The 23,939-nt window shown below is 53.2% G+C and overlaps 1 protein-coding gene across 1 annotated transcript; it reads left to right on the plus strand.

Moving 5' to 3' along the window:
- The first annotated feature begins 963 nt into the window (after positions 1-963).
- SLC41A1 (solute carrier family 41 member 1) lies at positions 964-22,948 on the plus strand. Its single transcript, XM_075521496.1, has 11 exons — positions 964-1,103; positions 1,882-3,120; positions 8,765-8,872; positions 13,056-13,127; positions 13,410-13,554; positions 13,650-13,796; positions 14,568-14,715; positions 15,349-15,428; positions 16,241-16,375; positions 17,394-17,542; positions 19,247-22,948. Exons 2-11 carry the CDS (start codon positions 2,743-2,745, stop codon positions 19,430-19,432), a joined length of 1,548 nt encoding a protein of 515 aa, XP_075377611.1. The 5' UTR covers positions 964-1,103; positions 1,882-2,742; the 3' UTR covers positions 19,433-22,948.
- The last annotated feature ends 991 nt before the right edge of the window (positions 22,949-23,939 follow it).

The following is a 23,939-nucleotide window of genomic DNA, read 5'->3' on the forward strand; positions in this document are numbered from 1 at the left end:
CCACTCGTGCAAAAAAGTAAAAATTAAAAAAAAAAAAGGGGGGAAATAAAAGGAAAACATGAATCAGAAGAGCTGGTTTCATTCAGGAATATAGAATTCTACAGAGCAGTGAGGCACTGACCTCTGTAGTAGGAGTTACTGCTTTTTATGTACGTGTTTGTTGTGGGACAGTTTGGCGTAAACCGATGCCAAGTGAGGACGTGACAATATTCCCGGTTTTCTTTGCTGAAGTACAGCAGAGACGCCCTCGAGTCTGGCACCGGGGCCTGAAAGCCGGCGGGTACCGCTCATACCGTCTCGGTGCTCCTGGGCCTCGGTCCCAAAATGATAGAGAACGTGCCAACACTGTGCTTAATTAATAAGTTATAGAGTTAAAATGACAAAATGTCCCGGGGTTGCTGTTCCACGGTCGTTTTCAGCTGCCCCACCTCGGAGGTAGGGCTGGGCGTAGCCTCCCCCGCGGAGGTGCCGAGCATCGGTGCTGGGGGGGGGGGATATCGAACACCTCTGTGGGTGGGCCGGCAGCCCCGCTGCCCAGCCCGGCCACGCCGGCGGGGACGGGGAGGGCCCTGGGACCTGCGCAACCTGTCCGTTCTCCAGGTGGGGAGAACGGGACCTGCCGGGAGCGCACCTCGGGCGCCGCCGCACCCCACCTTCCTCGGCAGAGCGAGAGCGGACGGGGAGAGGGGAGGAGGAGCCTTTCCTTCCACGCCCCAGGGGAGAGTCAGGAGCGCTGCGGGAGCACGCAAAGCCCCGGGAGCGCCCCGAGCTCGGCGGCGGGAGGGACGGCGAGAGAGATGGCGGCCGCGCCGCGGCTCCATGTGGGCTCGGTGGCACGTGACCCCCGGGCCACGCCTCCGCGCCGCGAAGGGGCGGGGCCTTCCGGCTCACCCACGGCTGCGTGGGCAGTGAGTTGCTCGCCGGGGGGGGGGTGGGGCCAGGCGTGACGCCACGAGCTCCCAGCCAATGGGGGCGCCGCGCGGCGCGCTGGGCAGGGCCACTATTGGCGGGCGGTGATGTCAGGGCGGTGCGGGGCAGCCCGCAGCGGGTCCGGCGCAGCGCGGCGGGGCAGAGCGGAGCGGAGCGGAGCGTGGCGGGCAGCGGTGAGGTGCCCGGCGCACCGGGCGGGCGGTGGCCGCGGCGGCACCGTGGGGGTCTGGGGCCGCAGCAGAGTCAGCGGGGGGCTGCGGCAGCCGCGTGCCGCGGGGAGGCGGCCGGCCGGCCGGTCGGTCTGGCGGCCGGGGAAGCTCCGCTCTGCTCCGCTCCGGGCAACGCTTCCCCGGGGCCGCTGTCCCCGCCGGCGGGGCCGGGCCTCGGCCGGGTCCGCTCTAGAGGTGGTGGCCTGCGGGGCTACGGGAGCGCGCGGGCCGCCCGCTCCCCCTGCGCTCGCTCGGCGGCGCTTCCGCCGCGCACGGGGCTGCGGGGCTCTGCGGGCGCTGCGGCACCTCCGGGGCTGCGGCAGTCGGGGAGCGGGGAGAGCCCCGGGCCGCGCCGTGCCGTGCCCGCCGCCGCGCTTCGTCCGCAGGCCGGCCCCGGGGAAGCACTGGGCTCACGGGAGGCAGCGCCGGCTGCTGCCGTTGTGCCCGGTGGCTCCGTGCGGGGCTTTGGTCTCCGGGCAGGGTGCCCCTGTCCTGCGGCTTGGGGGTCCCTCCTGGGTGCTGGCTTCTGGGGTGCGGGGAGCAGAGAGCTGCTCTTGCCCCCGCGTCCCCTGACACAGCCCCCCTGAAGCCTGCGAAGGGTTGTGAAAGAAGGCTTAAAAGAGTGGAGGGGATAGTACAGCCTTCTGCGTGCGTTGGAGGAAAGTGTTCTTGAATGAATGAGCCGTTATGCAGACTGCCACGAGACCCAATAGAATATCCGTTTTCCTCCCCTATATTCCAGGTGAAAGACGAGTTCTTGGAGAGTGACGTTAAATCTAAGGCTGTCCAAATGCCAGCTCCCACCCTACAGCCTGCTCAGCTCAGCAAGTAACCTTTACCGGGAACTTGCTGTTACTTTAAATAAGAACTCTCGTTGCTTCGTGCTGTAAGGTGAGAAATTCTTCTGGAAGAGGAGGACGACAGTGACACTTAGAGCTTGCTGGTATTGCTGGCCATTTTGGCAGGGAGCACAAAACAGACTGAAGCAGAGCAAAAGCCCACAGGAGCCTTCAGACTCCAGTTCTGCAGAGGGACAGTGCCACTGGAGAAAGTAACAAAGCCCTGGTAGTAGGAAGAGCTTTTCTGGATTGTATCATCTCTAAAAGCCAGTCCCTCTCATACCTGCTCTCTGCTTCCTCAGCCCTTTAAGCTTCTGTGTCATTCAGTGGTCTTTACTTCATCTGTTTTTCTCTCTGCTTTCTGTGCCCCATCACAGCAGCCGTGCTGCTGGAAGAAGACCTGGAGAAAGATGCACTAAAGTGTCATACATCAAAGAAGAAAAGCTTGGATCCTGTCTTGGTGGCTGCTGTACTGCACAGTGCTGGAGAGGAGGAGAACTAGAGTGAATTTGCTGTAGTTCCCAGTTCCTGCGGTGTTCTCTGCTCGCTCAGTGGTTGGTGTCCTCCATTCCTGGACTTTGCTTGATGGGGATCTCTGCTGCAGGAGCAGTCTCTGCACCCCAAGGCAGGCGAGCAAGGATAGGAGAGGTTGCCTCTAGATGCCGGAAGGGCTATTTGTATAAGCTCCTGGCAGAAGATCTCTTCTGGAACAGCTGCTGGCTGTAGGCCCACCAAGCTGAAGGTCAGGATAGCCTCTCTGCAGCATGTCTTCCAAGTCAGAGCAGAAGGAGACCCACCAGGCCAATGGGGCTGTGCTGCCCATTGTGCCCGTGGACTGTCTCACCAGTCCGGACCGGGGGCAGCTGGTGGAGCCCTCAGATTTCCTGGGACCCGACGGTGACGGGGTAGAAGTGGTGGTGTTGGAGTCCCGTGCCAATGCTAAAGGGGTGCGAGAAGAAGATGCCCTGCTGGAAAACGGGAGCCAGAGCAATGAAAGTGATGACACCAGCACAGACCGAGGACCTGAGCCAGCCTCGCCCCTCAAGGAGACCTCTTTTTCCATCGGGCTGCAAGTCCTCTTTCCGTTCCTCCTGGCAGGCTTTGGGACGGTTGCTGCTGGAATGGTGCTGGACATTGTGCAGGTAGGACTGATACTTGCCTGGCATGGCACTGGGCTCTGAATCCTGTCTCTGTAGACCATGGCTTGATCCCAGGCCAGGAGGGACTCGAATGCCAAGGCTCGTTCAGCAGATAGCAACTGTGAGGGGAGGAGACCTGTTACCTTGCATGCCGGTTGGGGTAGGGGGAGGCAGGGGGAGACCTCGGCGATGTCTGGAGCGAGGGGAGGAGAGGCTGCGGGCACCCCTGCGCTGCAGCTGCCCTGCTCCGGCTCAGAGGAGGAGGTTGCAGCTGGCACACGCCTGGGAACTGAGACCACTCTGTGCATTACGGCTTGAAATAAAGCGCTTTCCTGATGGTGGCTGTAGACATCCCAGCTCCAGTCGCTAGTTCCACAGGTCCTGTGTCCCTTTTCCATCTTTGATGTTTGCTGCGCTGTTGCAGCGCGGCAGGCTCGTGCCAGCCAGCTTAATGATTCTCCTGTCGCAGTGCGTGCGGGACACGTGCACGGTGGCTCGCTCCGAAGGTCGAAGGCTGGCTGAGTGGCCCTTACGCTGCCTTCTCGCACTCTTGAAGCGGCCAGGGTCAACTGGGCTAACAGGGTGGTTCCTCCTGAGAGGTGTGTGGAGGCGATGCTTAGGAAAGGCTGGGCAGACAGCTGGCTGCTACCTCTGGATGAAAACTGGTGTGTCACCAGACATGATCTCTCGTTAGGTGTCTCGTGACAGGTGACGCTGTGGGAACCCGACAGCTGTGCCGCTTGCTTAGGTTTTACGTGGCAAATGTGACTTCATGGACCGTGGCTCCTGCACCGGTCTCTCTAGCACAAGTTTTCCAAGCGTGTGTGTCTGGCAGCAGATCAGCTGCTTAACCTCTTCTCCTTTGCTCTGAAAGACAGGCTGTGCAGAGGTGTCTTGATGCCCAGCCCAAAACAGTAAGGCACAAAACTCGATCATCCATGCAGTGTAGGTTTATGAAACTATTTGGATGGAGGAGGCAGCCATCTTGGAACTGTGGTCAACCAAAAATGCTCTGCTGTTTGCTTAAGTGGGGTAAACAAACCCTCGCAGTGTTGGCGTAGAAAGACTTGAACGTCACTCACTTGTCTGTATTGCTGGCAGTTACGATCATCTCCACCCAAGCTGTGTGCCAGTAGGGTAAGTCAAGGTTTTTTTTATAGTTGTGGGTGGTCAAGCAGACACTTCTTTTGCTTTCTTGCCCCTAATGGATATTTCCCTGCAAGCCTTTGCATGCTGGTCATCCTTACAGTTTCTCTTGATACAACATGTTGAGAGAGCTGTGAAGTGACTCAAAACAGGAAAGGCTGGCTGCAGTAAATTAGTCCGGGAGAGATTTACCAGAATAATTTTCTTAAAAAGAAAGACATTTCAAGCATGTTTCCCTTTGCAAGGTCCCTGTAAACTCATGCGTGGCTCTTCTGGCAATTTCCCAGAGCCAGTGATTTGAACCCAAGCTAAAGCCTTTCCTGGAGAAGGAACAGCCCTTCTGGCCAGGGAGGAGCAGGGCAGGGGTGGGATACTGTGGTATACTGCTGTGTTCTGCCCTTTTTTTTTTTTTATGGCCATTAGAAATAAAGCTTCATAATTCCTCTATCCCACCAGCAGCTCAGCGTGTGGCTATACAGCTTGTCCTGCCAACTCCTCTAACTCCCTTCAGCCTCAGGATTAAATGAGGTACCTAAATGCTGTAGGGTGGAAAAGGGAGATGGGAAGCGTGTGGTCTCGGTTTCCTTGCCTGCGGAGTCTGGGGAGCTGATCTTGATAACTGGCTTCCCAGAGACTCAAAGCCTTGGATGAAAGGAGGGAAGCATGCGGAGTGGGTCGCTGGTGCCCTGGGGCGGACTGGAGTCCCGTTGCTTTGGATGCAGCCATGGTTTGTGATGGATGGAGGGCTCCATACGCTCAATTTCCTCTGTTTTGGATAAACGGACTAATCAGCCAGCTGTAATTGGTCTCCCCACTGTGAAAACAAGCAGCCCTGGCCTTTGGCCATGCTGTCCCATTAATGGGTCCCTATGAATTTGCCTCTCAGGAGGAGAATTTGCCTCTGCTCCCTTTGGGATTGGAGAGACCTTTGGGCCAGGTGACGTGTGAGCATACCAGCTGCTTTTTTGTGTACCATAGAGGACTATTGGCACAGTCCCCTCTCCCAGCAGAGCCACAGGTGTTGTTTTCCAGACTTGTCTGTTCCTTGGAGATTCTTTGGATGGGATGGACAGTGTTTCGTACAGAGGAGGGAGTCTGCCCGTTTCCCCTGCTTGACCACCTCTGGTGTTAGCATCCCTCTGGGGTGGGTCTTAGCCGGGGCCAGCGGGGAGAGCCAGCCCTGGAGCTGTAGCTCTCCTGCTAAGGCCGCTTGTTCCTTGGCATTTTGGAGGGAGAGGGTTGGGAGAAGCACGCTATACGAAGCAGCTGCACTGAGGCAGTCATAGCTCCAACCTGCAGCACGTCCCTCCCCTCTGAGCTGTCATGAATCACCATCCTGCTATAATCCGAGCGAAACCACGCTGTTACTCATGACTCTTGTAAGCCTTAACTTTGCACGCGGTTACTAAAAATGACAGAGGCTGAGAAGCAGCTGTTACCCTGGAAATATCTGTTGTCTGCAGGTGCAAAGCTGAAAGGCAGGGAGCCTGCAGGAAACTGCAAAACAGCACCTGAGGTGTGATGTTTCTTCCAGAACCTCTGGCAGGCCGGGGTCCGATCTCGCCCCTCCGGTGCTGCACGGGAGAGACCGAGGTCTGGTGGCTCTCGTATCTGGGTAGATTTGTGTTCAGAGGGACTGCAGGCTCAGCAGAAGATGAAGCTGAAATAAGTTAAACCTAGATTGCTTATAGTCTCTATGCTCCCCCTCCCTAGAGGGCAGGGAGGAGGTGCTGGAGATGAAGTGCCTCTCCCTGTAATTCTCTTGCACAGCTCTGCTGAAAGCCAGCCGGGACCCCCCGTGCTCCCCAGTGCGGTGTGTTCGCCTTTGCATGGAGCAAACTGGATGATCTTGGAGAATCTCGTGTGCTGTGTTAGCCTCCCTTCTCGCCCCTGAAAACAGTTTATTTTTGTGCTTCTTGGAGGGGCTGTTAGAGGTGGGAAAGGGATTTTAACAGCTCGATGCCCTGAACTTAAATTCATATTTCCTCTTCTGTTTCCCTTTTTTGTGTTCCCCAAACAATCTGGCTCTGGTTCTCCCCTTGGAACCACATCGTGGGCACACGTCTCTGCAGGGAGCTTTGTTCTCTGCAGGAGCCAGGGAGGCCTTCGAGACATACTAAATGCCCGTAGACCAGTGTTGTATAACATCTTATATTAAGAAAGTTGGCAGGAGCCCATGGGTCCTGCACTTTGCAGTGAGCAAGCTGCTGATGTCTGCAGAAATCTCCTTGTTTTCCTTCCCCGAAGATGGCTTTTATTCCTTTCTCCAGGAACACCCCTGTCTTGCTCAGGGAGCTGCTTTAGTAGACTCCAGCTACAGCAGCTTCTGGCACCAGCTTGCGGTGCAGCCTCCTTTAAAGGTTAATTTACAAAGCCAGGGTTGGGGCAAGGTGAGGGAGGGCTGTGAACTTGTGGTAGCTATTGCCTGATTCTGCCTCTATGATCTCTGGAGGCAAAAAGAGCCAGGAAACTTTTGCACAGCGCTTCCAGCCTGCGGTCTGAGTAATGACGATGTTCCTTTCATTAAGTGATTCTGGTGACACCCAGCTCGTCCTGCTGGGAAGTGGGAGCGTGTTGCTTGCTGAGTGAATTCTAGATACTGCTAAGGGAAGCCGTAGCAAAGGATTCACTGGTACAACAAGCAGCAAAATAATCATAATGCCTGCCTAAAAATAGACTGAGGAGAGCCGAGCTCGCCCGTTCCTAGATGTGACCTTAAAGGAAGCACAGCCCGATGTGCCACTGTGTCGGATGAAGTATTTCAGGCTGATTCTCCCTCCTGCCCTGCTCAGCATTGAGCCCTGAACTCAAATGTCCCCCTGCTCGGAGAGTTGTGCAGAGCCGTACCCTTTCAGAGTGCCTCTGGCTGCGGTGGCGAGGTCTCCCGAGTCAGGAGCTCGGGTTAGCTGGGTGCGGGGTGGTTGGAGCAGGGACCGTGGTGGTTTCCTTAGGTGCTGCCCATGACAGCGGCTGGGAGAGGACTGCTCATTGCATGAGAGTCTAGAGCCGGGGTATCCTCAGGAGCCTTGTCCTCAAGCAGAGAACCTGAAATAGCTGAGCAGCTTTCATCCGTGCGCCTGGGAGCTGGAGAGCGTGGTTAGCTTGTCTGACCAAGCTGTCAGAAACGTTAAGGGGATTTTTATTGACTGGAAAACGGTTTTTCCCTTTGAGGAAAAATGGTCCCAGTTCATCCATCTCAAGCACTTACCTGCCTCCTGCGATCACAGTTTTCTCTCAAATGGTTTTTCAAGTGAGTGCAGCTTGAATGTGGCGTTGCAAAGGACCTCGCAGGAAACTGGAATTTGTTGGCGCAGCGGTGAAAGCAAGCAGCACAAAGGATGGAAAAATAAACAAAAATAACTGAAGTCCTTCCCCACAGGAAGGTGTTAGTCATGCAGGTAGAGTGACTTGTATTTGCTGTAAGGTGTTGGCCGATAGTGTTCCTTGTCCTAGAAAGAAATACGTGCCCTGTTGGCTAGTTAGCCTGACCGTCTGGCACTGCCAAGGAGAGCGCTGCGAGGGATGGAGCCCGTTGCAGGTAACGTTTGCAGGAAGAAAGCTGCGAGAGCCGAGGCTGTGAAGATGTTCAGCGCAGCAGCCAGCTGTTGAGAGTGCGATTCCAGCTGTGCTCGGTGTCCTTTAAGGAGTATGGCAGTCAGGCAATGTGGGAAGTGGGAGTTATTTTGGACACAGGGCCTTCTTGCAAAACATTCATGAAAAAGAATCGGGCAGTGAGGTTTGTGTAGCTTGCAGGGGTTTTTTAAATGTGGTTATGAGGGGGTTTTTTGGGGGTGGTTTTGTGTTTTCATGGAAGCCAGCTGCTCTACTTTAAGACTGCTTACCCTGCAATTACTCTTCATTTTTGCCTAAATAACCATGGCTGCCTATTCTGCCTTGTGCCCAAGGGAGCTGACTTGACTGTAGAGCTGGAGTAGTTAGTAAATACCCGAGTAATGTAGGTGCTGGGCAAGGGCACGCATCTCCTCGGTGGGGTGGGGGGGAATAGAGACCATGGTGGGTTGCTTTTTGGAGCTGGCAGGATCAGGGAGCAGCAATGCCTTGCTCCAACGTGTATTTGTAAGACACACATGTAGGGAATGGCTCTCAGCTGAGACTGACCGAACTTCAGTACTCAGTTCTGCCAAAAACTGCAAGTATTGGGCAAAGCCTCTTCATCTTTCCCTATTTTGGCCTCTGTATGCGTAAACATTTTGTCAGTGGTTAATCTTTGGGGGATTTTTAACTGAAGGTTGCAGGCTGAGATCCGGTTTTTAAGCTCAGCAGGAACATGTGGTCACTACTACACGAATGTCAAAAACAGTAAAATTGCTGCAAAATTCAAAGCGTAGCACCAGAAGGGGAACTGGGTTGTCTGCTCAGGGCCACACGTGGGCAGTGCCAGGTTGCAAACGTGGATGAGTGAGTGACATTCTGTCCAAAGCAAAGGTTTCTAACAGCCATGATTATTTTTTAATGGTCCTTTTTTGTTTTAATCTTGCAGCACTGGGACGTCTTCAAATACGTGACTGAGGTATTTATCTTAGTACCTGCATTACTGGGCCTGAAAGGGAACCTAGAGATGACTCTGGCGTCTCGCCTGTCGACAGCTGTGAGTATCCAGGGGGTTGAGGGAGGGAGCAGGATACCTGGTTTGGGAAGGGGAGGGAAGGCATAGGCATGTGTAGTGGCTGGGCAGACGAAAACCTCTCTGTGCATCAGCCTGTGAAGTCAGTGACCGCTGAAACCAGAGCCTGGAGTTTAGCGTGCTGGGAAGGTGTCTTCATCCCACCGGACTGATGAGATTTGAAGGCTTAATAGTCCTTAAGCTTTGCTGACAGTTCACGTCTTTGTCATGGCTGCTCGTGGGCCTGGAGGCACGGTGTGTGAGCTGGCTTTGGCAGTTTAATGTCTGGAGTGCTTGGATCCAGTTTTCTTCACGAGGAAGCTGGGTGCCGGCGTGTCATCAAAGCAGGCTAAAACAAGCCAGGTTCAGGAGGGCTCGGAGATGAGAGAGCCTGGAGAGAATTGTACAGCAAAGGCTAAAACGGAGGGGACCTCGCAGTGAGAGCTAGCAGGTGGATTTGACAGCCTCTTGAAGTTGATGGAGAGGCATGGCTGGGCATTTCTCTTGCTAGAATTCAGTCTGATTCCTGTGAAACAGTGAGCTCCCTGTAAGAGATGGGGGCAGGCTCTGTTAGCTCCTCAGAATACTGTGTTAGTCCAGCTGTAAATGAATTGCTTTGTGTTTAAATGTTTCTATAACACAGCAGTCTGGCTCTGTAGCTGAGCGGCGCTGGAGAGAGACTGACATCCTCTCCTAATGGGGACAATAATACTCCTTCCTTCTGCAAAGTATCTTCTGCTTGAGCATGACAGCAAGTGACTGCCTGATCTTTCTGTGTTTCCCATTATGGGAGTACGGATAGCTTTGACTTACATCTGCAAGGTGTTAGCTGCCTGCTGCCAAGCTTTTAACTCTGCTGGCTCTGTGCTGTGAATTGCTGGACGGGAGAGCCTTTGCAGCAAGCAGCCTGGTCTTGGCCTTGCCAGTGCAGAGGAGCTGATGCGCTTTGGCCCGAGAGAACTGCTCGGGCAGTGCTCGCTGAGATGTAGGGATGGAGAACAGTCTGCCTGGGTGGTAGCAGCAAGCATGGCTAGCAGAGAGCTGCTTCTTAGCACGCTCCCTTCCTCTCAGCCTTCCTCTTGCTGGGTGCTGCAGGAGAAAGCACAGGAGAGTGCTGAAAAGATCTCTTTCTATCTGCTCTCCTGGGTCCTCTCTTGTTCTTCCATCCTGAGCAATGAGGTGATGCCAGCTGTGACTCTGCTCTTCAGCAGCTTCTTGTTGGCCTCTGAGGCCCAAGGTTTCTGGTGCATTCCTGGAAGGCAGCAGAGCCAACGTTTTGAGCTGCTCATCTAGCCTTTGTCACCTGCAGCCCCTCTTGTCCCTCATGCAGTAGCTCCCTGTAGGTACCCTAAGGGATGCTGCTCTCATCCACTGAACCAGTGGCACGTGGGCATCATATTCTGAAGAGTCTGGGCTGGTCCCTGAAGTCCCTGGGGAGCAGGAAGGCAAACAGCATTTCCCCGGACTAGCCCTTGGCTTGGCCTCTGCACCCCAGCCCCTGCCTGCCGATTCCTGCCGACTGCGGGGATCACCTCCTTCTTGGCTTCAGCCCTTGCCCTTCATTCTCTGAAGGAGCAGGGCTCTGAGCTGCCTGGGGGATGGCCATGCCAGCATTACCTGGCAAAAGCTGGGCTGTGGCTGCTTCCCCTCGGTGCTGGTCTCCTCTCTCCAGGCGCTGCTGGGGAGGACAAAGCTGCTGGGAGGCTTCACGCTGCTCCCAGCCCAGCTGTGCGCTGGTGCCAGGGCTTGCAGGGACAGGGGCTGAGCACTGCAGCTTGTGTCGCAGGCCGAGCTTTGTTTGCCCCTTCGTTCTGGGAAACAAATCCCTTTGTTTTATTCGCTCTCTATTGTTTGGATCATGTCAGGATCGTTGCTGTCCCAGATACAGGCTGTTCTCGCTCTTGGCCTTGGCCAGCTTGCACTTTGGGCTTATCGGGGTGAGTGCTTGGCTCTCCTGGGACAAAGGCAGTACTTCTGCGGCCTCCGTTTTCTCCATCCTCTTCCCTTATGGGGCTGGCACGGAGCAACATTGGGGCAGGCTTGGCAGAGAAACGAGACTGTGCAGAAAGTCACAGGAATGCAAAACTTTTCCCTGTCTGCTCTGGTGGCTGCAGCAGGGTCACAAGGAAACTGGCACAGAGAGCACTCGTCCGGCTCATGGGCCCATCTGTGCCGAGCGGCTGCTGCCCTTGCACCGGCTTGGTCTCCTGGTGCCTCCTCCCGTCCCTGAGCTGATGGCTGTGGCGTGGCGTGGCATTAGCCTCGTGGGCCAAGACCCAGGCTTTGTCCTCTGCTTTCCTTTGCCCTGGCAGGAAAGGAGGCTGTGCTGCCTCTACACGAATCCCCTAGCCTTGCACTCTACCTCCTTGTATCTGTGCACGGTGGGATAGGATGATCGCTTGGGCTTTCCTTTTTTTTCCGTGCCGTTTTTCCCTCAGCGTGGGGGACCCACGTGCAGGCGTGTGGAGGGAGCTCCCCTCTGGCTCGGGCTTCACGGTGTGGGTCTCGTGCTCTCTCCGCAGGAAAGCAGCCTGGACTGGTTTCTCAGACTGTGGGTTTCTAATTAGTGCTGCATTTTAAGGCACCTCAGAAATTCCTTTCACAACTAAGAAGCAAAACTCTCCCATTAGTTAAAGGATTAAAATCCTGTTGCCAGTGACTACAGCTAGGTTATGTTAATCCCAACATAATTGCCATGTGGCTGGAATTTTAAGGTCAGGCTTCATATGAAGCTCAAATTCCTGTGCTGGATGTGCTCAGTGCTACTCCAGTCAACTTTTTGTTGGTTTTCCCCCATTCCTTCCTCTGCTCCACTAAACTGACCAGAATAATTCACTCCAGAGATGGGCACATCTCAGTGCTGGTTGAAAAGAGCTGGCAGTTCTCTCAAGCACATGCAGCAAGGAGAGCAGAAGGATTAGTTGATCACTGACTTCTCAGGTTTTTTTGCGGAGACCAGCAAGGAAACCTGAGAGGAAGAAATTGCTGCTGTATCGTTGTGCAGAAGTTTGAGTTTGACACTGTCGGGCAGTAACTCCAACATGCATTTACCCCTTCAGATTGTTTGAGCCTCTCCCTCGTTTCCTCTTCATGTTCATCAGCTTCTAATAATACAAAATCGGATATAAGCTTATACCCTCTGCTTATCTATTCTTCCAACTTCCCATAAAGACCTAGAAGGTGCTAGGGAAGAGCAGAACCCTTACGCTCTGCAGTAACCAGCAACCTGCAGTGATTCTGCTGGATTATTTTGGATCGTACGCCGGGGAATTAAAGCAACTTTCCGTCTCTTCTGGTTAGTCTGATTAGCATCTCCTGCGGTTGTAGCAGTGCCAGATGACCCGTGTGCCATGGCTGCTTCCCGCTACTCAGTAGGTCTCCACGTGGCATTAGCCTTGTTTACTCAGCTTTTAACTGAAACAGTAGTTCTTACTGCCAGCTTCCTCTGCCCACGTGATGCTACTCTGGCCTTGGTCCGTACCGGAGCTGGGGCACACAGATAGCTGACCTGAGAGTCCGTGCACCCCTATTTCCCTCCTGGCTGCCTGACCTGAGGGGCAGCACGACCCAACTGGGCCTGAGCCAGGCTTGGCTTCATCACCAGTGGAGTGAATTCAATGAGTAAATAAGCAGCAGTGCGTGACTCTGCACGGGGACAAAGTATATCTTGTTGCTTTTGCAAGATTTTCATCAGACGTTCTATTGACGTCGATTCCCCTTTACACTCCCTTCAAAACCCCCTCTGTAGCCGGTCTGGCTCCACTCCTGCCGCGTAGGAGGGTGTCAGCCCATTCCTGCAGCTGGGAAGGAGAAGGTGCCGAAGCTGAAATTGGGAACAGCTTTGGTGTTCTGGAGTACAAAACCAGAGTAACTGTTGGAAGAGACACTGTAGTTACCCGGGGTGTAAAGCCCAAGTGACTTTCACAGAACTGCACGTCACAGACTGGGATGTCACTGCGGAGCTATGCCCCAGCTGTACACACGTATGTGCACGCATGGACACGCACACCTTTTCTACTGAATCGCTCTCCTGGAAGAGCTGAGGATTTGAGGTGGTTATTCTCTCCTGCTCCTGGCACAGACTTGCATAGCTGGAAGGCAGGAATTTGACTGTTAGCAAATGCGAAATGCTGTCTGTCTTTAACGATGTTGTGATGTCCTCTTGCAGGCTAATATTGGCCAAATGGATACACCAAAAGAGCTCTGGAGGATGATAACAGGGAACATGGCTCTGATACAGGTAAGGAAATGTGAAAGGACGAGAAAGTGGGAATATTGGTAGTTGGTGTAAGCCAGCTGTGACAAATGTCAGGTTTAAACGCCTGGGTTTTGGTATTGGCAGCCTCTTGTCCCACAGTCATCTTACCGTAACGGTTTGCTCTGTAGGTGAGACCTGGTGTTTCCCTGCTAGATGCTAATCCACCTGAAATGATGGTACCCTGAGTGGTGTTTTCCTGTTCCCTCACCCCGGGACCGTTTTGCTCTCTAGTCCTTTTGGTTACTGTCTAGTTTTTATTTTCAGGTTCAGGCTACTGTGGTTGGCTTCCTGGCCTCGATCGCAGCAGTGATATTCGGATGGATCCCGGATGGGCACTTCAGCATTGACCATGCTGTCCTGCTTTGTGCCAGCAGTGTGGCTACTGCTTTCATTGCTTCCCTTGTTCTGGGTGAGAGACAGACCCTACACACCCTCCATGCACCTCTTCTAAAATGATGGGCTCTCCTTGGCCTCATCCTGTTTTCTTCCTCTTTTTGGCTGTAGGCATGATTATGATTGGGGTCATCATTGGATCCAGGAAGATGGGGATCAATCCTGATAACGTTGCCACACCAATTGCTGCCAGCCTGGGGGATCTCATCACCCTGGCTCTGCTTTCAGGAATCAGCTGGGGCTTGTACAAAGAGCTGGGTGAGGAGCAAGAAAAGGCCTTTGTCTCTCCCTGGTCCTTCCACGTGCTGTTGCATCTCCCTCGCAATTCACCCTCTTCCTTTACCCTTCCTGTTCTCGGGGTATATAGGATGCCTGGCCTGGAAGCTACCTCAGTTAGTGAGACCTAGTCAGAACTGATAAGGGGAGGAAATGGACCTTCTTACTGCTTTGTAGCTGCAGACAGTCTTGGCAGTGATCTGCATACTTCCTTCTCACCAGGTAAAGTGGTAAGGGAGAGGTTGTCTCCTTCCGAGTGCCAGGGGCTTGACTGTGGCTAAAGCAGTGGGAAAAGGCAGCTTTGGATTTCGTCTTTTGTACTGTCAGCACCAGCTGGGGATCCTCAGTGCGGAGCTGCAGCTGTAGACTCTAGACTTCCTCCTCCTTCCCCTCCACCTTCCTTCCCTGGCGGCTGGGATGCAGGGGATGTGACTCAGCCAGGTTCAGCCAAAGGTGAAGCAACACTGGGAGGTCTTGCCCGGGAGTGGGAAGTGGGAATGAGCAGTTAGAAATTGAAGAGATCTCACTCGGATCTGTTGATAAAGCCCCTGTGAGTACACCAGGAGAAGGAAATGCCGTGTCCTGCAGAGCTGAGGCCGGTCTGGTCTAGTTTGCCTGCCCTTACTGGAGTTTCTGACTCCAGGGGTGACAGCAGGCTGTAGGCAGGCTTGATGAGCTCGGCTGAAGTAGCACCCCGCCTCACTGCAGCGGGATGTGTCCTTGATCTGTTGCCTCCGCTTATTTCCCCCTCAGAGAGCAAAGCCTACGTGAATCCTTTGGTATGCGCCTTCTTCATAGCTCTGCTGCCCATCTGGATCATCATTGCCAAGAAGAATGCAGCAACTCGGGAGGTGCTGTACTCTGGCTGGGAGCCGGTCATTATCGCAATGGCTATTAGCAGGTAGGAAGGCATGGAAGAGTTCCTCTCCCCCAAACGCAGACGGACAACGTGCCCTTTCCCGCAGCCCTTTCAACCTCTTAGCCCTCGGTAGGCTCTGGAACAAGAGGGAACCAAAACTTTTCTGCTTCCACGGTCCAGACTGCCAGGAAACTGGAGGTTATTTTGTGTTTCCTAGACAAAGACATGGGGTTCTAGGTCCTGAGGCACAGGAGTGATTAAGCACCTGACTGCTGGAATCCAGGGTCTTAGCAATGTCCCAGCTGCTGCACAGGGAGACTCTGGCATGGCCGCGGAGTACACACAGATCCCATTTAGCAGTCCTCTGCCCAGGAGCCCTCTCTGCCCTCTGAAGGGCAGGATTGCTTTCCATTATTGTGTTGCAGTGAACTGTACATTAGGGGATTTAGTCTTTGATGGTTTTTGGCAGCAATGAGAAAAGATCCTGCTAAAACTGCCTTCTGGTTATCAAATATTGAGGCTTAAAATCGTGTGCAACAACCACCACCATAGGTGCACGTTAATAGGTGTGTGTACCACCCTTGGGTGCACACGCTGCAGCAGACAGAACCCTCAGTGCTTTGTGTATTTCCTAATGAGCTTTCAGCACGGACCTCTTCAATCTTCCCTCTGCAGCGTTGGGGGTTTAATTTTGGACAGAACGGTCTCGGATCCAAACTTTGCTGGGATGGCTGTCTTCACACCGGTTATTAATGGTGAGTTCCCTTCCACTCTGGAATTGCAGCTCTTGGAGACTCTTGGCAGACAGCAGAGTTGTCCCGTGTGCATTATTTCGGGCAGATTAAGGAGACTTAATTCTCTTTGACGTGGTGGTTAGACCCAAGCTTCGCAGCAGCGTGGCTCCCCCTGGTGCCAGCCTTTGCCCAGAGGGTGACTGACCTGGGAGGCTATTGCCTAAATGACACGTTTTCCAGGGGCCCAACAAAAACTGTCTTCATTTTCTGATTCCTCCTGGCTGGTGGAAGACCCCCATCTTCCAAGATATGTGCCTTGTGGCACCTGGTGACATAAAGCTTTGGATTTGCAACTCAGAATGAGGAAATCTAACTGCTTCTGGTATAAAGCTTTGACCTCCTTTCTGCCTAATGAACCAGGGAAATTCCTTTTTTTCTTACTTTTTGCAATAAACGGAGTTAATTCTGAGCCAGTGCATCTTGTGCTCGTGGGTTCCACCATTTCATTATGCCTCATGCAAAAAATAATAGTTTTAAACTTTCTGTGTCTGTTTTGGTGGCTGAGTTGTCATTTTTTTGTTTCGCATATTTCTTCCAATCAAAGCTGCAGTAATAGAATTGCATCTGTTTTATTAAGGGGCCTAAGGGGAAACTGTGGAACAGTGTGCTTTGTCTCAGCTCTTTACATCCTGTGAAAGTGGAATTCGCGTCAAAAATAGACTGTCCTACATCATTCCAGCACCTGGCAATTCCAGATCTGCTGGCTGTTGAATATAGCTCTTTCTCTTTAAAGTGTTTGAGGCATTGTCTTGCTGCTCTCTCCTTATCTGCAGGTGTGGGTGGCAACCTGGTGGCAGTGCAGGCTAGTCGCATCTCCACTTACCTGCACATGAGTGGGATGCCTGGAGAGAGCTCCGAAACAGCCCCTCGCAAGTGCCCCAGCCCCTGCAGCACTTTCTTCAGCTCAGGTATCCAAGTCGGGTGTTGAAACATATTGACTTCTGCCAGCAGCAGTTGCTGCACTTGGCTGGCTAAACTTGTCTGTGACAGTCGCTGGAGCACTGTCGCAGGAAATGGTGGCTGAAGTCTGCTCAGAGGCAGCGCTCAGCTCACGGATGTGGCTGGTCTTCTGGCCTGGCCTGCCCTCTAGAGACAGTCAGACCTTTAGCAAAGCCGCTGTGCGAGAGGACATAGCCCTGCTGGATGAGGAAAACATGGTGCAGAAGTCCCGTGCCCTGACTGTCTAATACTGTAAATCCTCCACCCTCTAAATCTTTTCCAGATGTGTCCAGGATACTGAAACCTGCCTTGAGGCTGCTCGAGTGTTGCAGCTCTGCTGGGCTTATAGAGCTGCAGTTACAGAAAGCTGCTCACTTACAAAGGCTTCCTAACAGCTCTGTTATTTGTGGCAGTTGTGTGGCAGGGCACAGCCCAAACTTGCATTCCAGCACAGAGTGCGGGCAGAGGTTATTACTCTCCAAACTTCCTAGAGAGGCTTGATAGCCTGCAGCCTGGGTCCTGGCCTCCTGGGCCAAGCGCTGAGGAGCAAGGCGGTGCGAGAGGTCCCCAATGTGGTGGTTGTCTGTTGGGAGACTGATCACCAGACAAGGTGCAGGCAGAGCTCCAAGGAAATTCAACGTTGGCGGTAAATTCTTGACAGCTCTGTACTGAGCACGGTCAGAGATGGGACGTGAGTCCTTTTGGCAGCTGAGGTCTGAGAACAGCTTTTGCTCTGGGGACAGAATTAAGCTCTCCTACCGAGCTTGGTGCAAAGAGTCCTTGGGCATCCTGACAGCTGGGTCATCATTCAGGGCGCTGCCTTCCAGCCGAAATCTGCAGCATGGGGATGAGGGTCCAGTGTGCTGGTCCCTGCTTCCAGTTTGACCATAGTTGTGCTGCCTTGTCCCCTGGAGCCCAGGCAGGCTGCAGAGTTGCTGTGTGTTCAAGCCTATCTTAAGCCTGAACTCCATCTTTGTTTCCTTGCAGATGTGAATTCTCGCTCTGCTCGTGTGCTCTTTCTTCTGGTGGTGCCTGGACACTTGGTTTTCCTTTACACCATCAGCTCCATGCAAGGTGGACACACTACGCTCACCCTGATTTTCATAGTCTTCTACATGACAGCTGCGCTTCTCCAGGTAAGCTGGAGCCCTTCCGGGGGCTGTAACCCCTCCGGCTGGAATAAGGGGACGCTGGCACGTCATCTGCAGTGGGGACCTGTTCAGCCAGTTAAGTCGTAGATACGCTGCTAAAAGCACTGCGATATACCCTATCCCTAGGTAAGATTTATGTGCTGGGGAGAGGTATGCCAAGGAGATTGTATTTGTCAAATGAGCCGGTATCAAACTGAGTAAATCCTTCTTTGTTGATACCTGTACACACAATTTTTCCTTCCTGCCATTCTTGGAAAATGTTGAATCTGTCTTTTGTCTCTTTTAAGTCCTTCTGATAGCAGAAGTCTTTACCTCTTGTGTGTTAATCTGTCTTAGAAGGTGCTTTAACAATTTTAAAACTGCTGGTGAAGAAAACAGGATGCGGAATTTGCAGGGACCCCATGCCTTGTGTTGCTTGTCCTGCCCTTTCCCTGTCTCCCCTGCAGGGTAGAGACCTGCCAGCCCTGCGGCGCGGGGCTCCCCGTCTCCTCGCAGGAGCTGTGTGAGCCCATAACGATGGCTGTTCTGAGGGACGCACGCAGACCGGGGTATTCATGCCGCAGAAATCCAGCGGCCGCTTGCAGGAGTCTGGCTGCCTGCGCAGGGGAGCAGGGAGAGACGCTCCGGTTAGGGAGTTTCCTACTAAGCCCAGCTATACGCTTCCCCCTGCTCACCCCCTGGGCTTGTGGACGCCGTGCCTAGTTTCAGTGTCCCCTAAAATCAACAACCGAGGCCAGCGTGAGGAAATGAGTCAGAGCATCCATCAGAGGCAGGAGCAGAGTGCTGTCATCCAGGAGGCTAAATTTAGGTTGTGAACTCCTGCTGGGTGCTTGGGCATTTGGAGGGGGCTTCCGCTCGCAGCCGCTCTGCAGAGCCACTGCTGCGAGCAGCCTGCAGGCTTGGGAGCACCGGAGCGGGAGCTGGCAGCAGAGGGACGGCCGCGTGCCGAGTGCTGCGGTCCTGAGCTCCGCTGTGTCCCGAGCGAGACCCTCCCAGCCCCGGAGGCACCAGAGGCATTAGCAACAGGCCTGTGGCCACTTCAGATCCTGGTCCCAGACCTAAGGCTTGAGAGGATCCAACGCAAATTTCTTCTGTCTTTAGATATTGATACGAGCCTCTCGCTGCATTGAAGCAGATGGGAGAGAACATCCCACTCTGGCAGTTTCAGCTGCTGGGCAGTTGCTCTTTTATTTCTGGAAGCCAGATGTTGCTGTCCCTTCCCGAGCATCCTGTGTGCTTCTGAGTCCCCTCTTTGCCCCGTATCTCTTCAAGCTTGTTCTGGTTAGATCTGAAAACTGAGATGCAAAATTTAGACTTTTTGGTGTCTGGGTGCCAGTGTTCTCCCTTCTGAGCCTAAATTTGATGGTGACATGTGAAGCTAGAGAAGGATAGGGCGGAAGCTGTTAAGGACGCAGGAGACTTGGATGCCCAGAGGCCCACTGGAACTCGCCAGGTTCCTCTTTGTGCTGTACCTGTTGCTTTGGGGGTGCAGCCTGCATTAAATGCCAGGACTGCAGTGCTCAGCAAGGTGGTTCTGACCTGCCACCAGCTCTGTTCCTTGGGTTGAGGTTGCGCGTCTCTGAGCCTGGCCTGTCCAGCCGGAGTTGCCCCAGCTGATGCTCCGTGGAGGCTGGGATGGCAGAGGTCAGGATTTGCGGCTGATGTGGCTCTTTTCTTCCTGCTTCCCAGGTTCTCATTCTTCTGTACATTGCTGACTGGATGGTGCACTGGATGTGGGGCAGGGACCTCGATCCTGACAACTTCTCCATCCCATACTTGACAGCGCTGGGGGACCTGATTGGAACAGGTCTCCTCGCTCTCAGCTTTCACATCCTCTGGCTCATCGGTGACCGGGACTCCGATGTGGGAGACTAGCTCTCCCTGCTGCTCCCCCTTCTCACAGCTCTCCTCCTCCTTTCATGTCGTCGTCGTTTCTTTTCCTCCACCCTTGCTCTCCTTTGCTCCCCCCCCCCCCTCCCGCCCCGTCTCTCTTGAGACTTCATCTTTGATACTGGATTCTCATTATTTTCAATGGGAATTTTATGTGGTTTATATTTCAAGCCAAGTTTGTACAGAAAATAAATCTAGTTTTAGGAAGGACAAAAAAAGTGTAATGAGACAATCACCAAGTGCAATTTCATAGTAGTTATGTCTGAACCAAGGTTACAGTGAAGACACTGATCAGTCAGATCACGCAGGGAGCCCACCCTGCCCCAGTCACTAGAGGTGAAGGGCTGCTTTTTTCGCTTCATAAGCGTTTTAAATACTGGAGGTGAGGTTCAGATTTATTTTACTGAACAGGCACCTTCTAGCAAAGTACAACCTCATGGCTGAGGGCATGGGGTATCTCCCGTCTTCTCTGCCTTGTTGCCCTCCTCCCTTGTGTTCGCTCTCTGAATCCCCCTCCTGTGCCCAGCATCCAAAGCACGCGAGTCTCTGGTAGAGGGACTAGCGAAGATGGCGAGGAAGGGTTCTCTGTGCCGAAACACCCGATCCTGCGTGCCCACAAGGAAAGTGAGTGACCTTGGGTTTGAGGACTGCAGAGCCCTGAAATCTGGCTGTGAGCAGGCTGGTCTCTGCTGACAGATTTAGGCTCCCTTTCGCCGACCATCCGGCAGCACCTCAAGTTGCAGGCTCCTTGTTCTGCCTCTCATCGTGAACTGAGTTCAGCTACTGCCGCATGCGAAGGGATACGCTCCACGCTTTGCCTGAAGAGGCCGTGAGCTCTGCCCGTCTGTCCTTCTGCCCTTCCGCCTGCCAGTGCTCTGCCGGAGGATCCGCTGGAGCCATTGTGGATGCCGTGCGCGAGCCTCTCCTTCGTGCCGGTATGGGCACAGCGCTGTTTTCACGGCAGCCTGCTCGGTTCAGTTGACTTTTCTTTTCTGGAGGGGTGGATGGAAAAATAGATCCTGTTTGGTGCGTTAAGATTTTCTCTCCGTTGCTGAGTGCTGCTGACGGGCCCGTTGCAGCTGGGAAGAAGCCACCCAATACCTCTCCCAGTTGAGCCTGAGGCATTTCAAACTTGGGAGCGTTAGGCTCTCAGTGTCTGTCAGAAAAGGACATCCCCGTTCAGCCGCTGCATTTCTCTGTGTAGGCGCCAGCTGGAAAACAGCTCAGCAGATGCAGTCAGATTTCCGAAGCCCTGGTTCTCAGTGCAGCTCTCTGTACAGGACCGTAGCAAAGGAACGCGCTTGCCCTTGAGCAGGATGTAAAATCTGGCATCAGGGTTACAGCCCTGCTCTGTTTCTTTCCCCTCTGCTTTTTGTACTGTTCAGCTCGGCGATGGCCGAGATGCCTTCTCTTCCGCTGCCAGCGCGTGTTGGAAGGACTCATGCAGTCTGCAGCGGCGTAATGAGAGAAAACCTGTTCTGGCTGTGTGACGAAGGCGTTTGTAAATGATCTTCCTGAACGCTGTCGACACTCAAATGCTTTTTAGTTTTCCCATTTGGAGATAAATCAATTCAGTAAACTAAGTGCAGTTACCCAGTTACACCAGGTTCAAATGATGTGCTCAAGCTGACAGCACTATTAAACAGGCTCTAATGCATGAATGTAAATCGAATGCATAAGTGTGCATGGGGGAAAACTCTTAACATCTGTCAAGGATGGGGAAAATACAGTATATCCCATGGAGCTTAATTCCAGTGCTGCATGGCCCAAAGCTTGGGGAGCTGCCAGTATCTTCCCGAACGCTGGGGGAATGCCTACAGTATTCAGCGTAGCGGCACCTCGCATCCTGATCCTGAGATGACGGCAAAGCTCTCCTTTCAGTTAGCTGTGCAGGCCCGGAGTGCTGCAGTTCAGCCCCTGGTCTGGACCCTGCCTGTCCTACTGATTTGCAGCTCCAGAACGTAACCTGAAAGCTGCTGGATTTGTGGTTGTCTGCTTTTCCTCTTGCTTTGTGTTCCTCACAGCAGAACGCGACCATCCTTGATTGGCCTAATTTCCTCCTTTAGGTTAACTTCCGTATTTCTCATACAAGCCAATGCTTGTCTTCTCCTTTTGTCCCAGCAAGGCTGGGCATCTCTGCTCAGCTGGAAAATGGTGCGATGTGGTGCTGGGGATGCTGATCTTCATCTGAAATAAGGCCAGGTTGGAAGGTCTGCTTGTTACTCTGGACAATGCCAGGACTAACTGAGCTCTATGAAGCCCTGCCTAAGTGTAGACAGTTCTGCTTTTTAGGTGAGGAGCAATTTGTTAGGAACAGTTCCTGCCTACCCCCGGAAAAGAGCTGAATGCACCCATTATGGTCCAAGTCAAGACCAGAGTTAGTCTGGGATCGGGCATTGTCCCAGCCCAGAGATCTGGTTGCAGAGCTGGTCCTTACTCTAGAGGTGAGCGTGTTGGAAAGGAAGGTCAGGATTAGTGAGTGGGAAACCAGTTCTGGAAAGCCACAGGAGCAGATGTATCCAAACCAAACGGCAGTCAGGCTCTTGCCTGCTCAGGACCTCTCTGCCATTGTAGCGGAATCCTTTCCTGCTCGGTGGGCATATACCGAGTTCTCCTCCTACTGCCCAAGCCCTTCGTAACGTTCGGGAGGCAGAGGTGGGATCCTCGCCCTCTCAGACCCTCAGAAGAGCAGGTGATAGATTTTTGAGACGGCTTTCCCCTTTCTACCTTGCTAATGTAACGTCAGGCTTGCTTTCCCTTTCCCTTCCCCGTCTTTGCAACATGTCCTTTGTGGCGGTAGCTGTGAACCTCGCGCTCTCCACCCTAGTGACGTGACTTCTCACACATCTCCTTTGGGCAAAGCTCTGTTCAAAAAAAAAAAAAACCAAAAAAAACCCAAAAAAACCCCAACAAACCAACCCTCACAGCCTGCTGTACTGAAGTCTCAGCCTTGGGGACTTCTGGAGTATTCTCTGCTGCTCACCTGATTTCTCTGGCTAATGCTGAGGAATAGATATGAGACTTCCTTCCATTAACACTTAAGCTTTTATATATATATATATATATATATATATGAGAAACTTTCCTGGTCTTTTAGGTGTCACATCACTATTTAGTTCCCCCAGAAAAGATTCCCCAGAGGAAGAATCTCCCATTCGTGGTCTCCTGTAAAATGAAGAGACCCAGAGGTGATGGAGAGCTGTCACGCTGCTGGGACGGTGGTGTCCGTGCGTTTATCTGAGGTCTAAGGTGTGTGCGGGGAATAGGTCAGGGAAGAATCTGATTTAAAATTCAAGAATGTTGATGGTCAAAAACTTTTCCCACCAGTTGCACTCAAACGCATGCCTACTATACAGCTGACTGCAAATGAAAAATACTGGTTTACTCTTTTTATTAAAGGAAAAAGACTGTCTTAATTATTTATAGTTCCTATAACTGAATTGACAGATGTCAACTTAACTGATAAATTATATTTGGTTAAATAAAGATGACATTTATTTATATGGACTGTGGCGTCTTTCCTTCATCCGCCTCTCTACTTGGTTAAAGGTCTCTCTTTCACAGTTCGCAGCTAATTTTAGCTTACACTGAAACTTTTTTGAGACGCAGTGGAATGAGAGTTAAGAAAATCAAATAAATTGCCGTGCACAAAGCCAACCGTGGTTAGTATACGTGACGGATCACCCGGCTGGCTTCGGCCGGGCCCTTGGCTGGAGCCGGGTAGCTGCGTGGGGGATGCCGGCGGGAGCGGCGGGGCTGTGTCCTCAGCCCCTTGCTGTGTACCGAAGCCCTGCCCTGGCTGACACGGGGCCTCTCTGCTGGGGCCGTTGATTAAGGTATGTGGGACAAAAGGGTTCTGCGCGTTTTTGGGGGCACGCTAAGCTCCTGAATTTGCAGCAATTAGTGGCTGTCAGAGGACTCCCATCCTCCCCAGCTGCGGGATTTGCTGGTTCCCTGTAGGGCTGTGCCTCCTGGCTGCTCGCCCAAACAAGGATCTTGTTGGAGAGTCCTAAAACAAAGCCCCGGCTACGCCAGGGACCCGGGAGCAGCCAGCAAGAGCTTGCTGGCCTCACCTTCTCCTCTGGTCCTGGGCCGTGCTACCCCAAGTTGCAGGTCATTTCCCGCACCCAGTATATATCAGGGTGCTTAGGCACCCTGGGTGCTTGGTCCTGGGGGGCAGGGGGGAGGGTTGTGTTTTCCTTTTCTGGTTGGGGGAAAGAGCTGGGGGGAAGCTATGGAACACTTGTGACAGAGAACCATCTTGGCATTAACTTAAGACCTTGAAGGAATCCCAAAAATGGTCACATCGCTTTAAATATATCTGTATACATGGGTGCATGTTGTGGATTCTTTTATTTGTCTTCTGGTTGCAAAGGGGCAGGGTCTGGGGGTGCAGAGGGCACGGCCCGGGGGTGCAGAGGGCTGGGTCCGAGGGTGCGTGGGGCAGAGTCTGCAGATGCAGGGGTGCATGGGGCAGCGTCCAGGGGTGCAG

Source organism: Mycteria americana, chromosome 20 (genome assembly GCF_035582795.1).
Source record: "Mycteria americana isolate JAX WOST 10 ecotype Jacksonville Zoo and Gardens chromosome 20, USCA_MyAme_1.0, whole genome shotgun sequence".
In the NCBI taxonomy this organism is placed as follows: domain Eukaryota; kingdom Metazoa; phylum Chordata; class Aves; order Ciconiiformes; family Ciconiidae; genus Mycteria; species Mycteria americana.

Excerpts from the sequence above, each read along its gene's own strand:
- SLC41A1 (XM_075521496.1), top strand. The coding sequence starts at position 2,743 with ATGTCTTCCAAGTCAGAGCAGAAGGAGACCCACCAGGCCAATGGGGCT. Across the intron at positions 14,716-15,348 it reads ATCGCAATGGCTATTAGCAG|CGTTGGGGGTTTAATTTTGG; the intron begins GTAGGAAGGCAT and ends TTCCCTCTGCAG. Across the intron at positions 16,376-17,393 it reads CAGCACTTTCTTCAGCTCAG|ATGTGAATTCTCGCTCTGCT; the intron begins GTATCCAAGTCG and ends GTTTCCTTGCAG.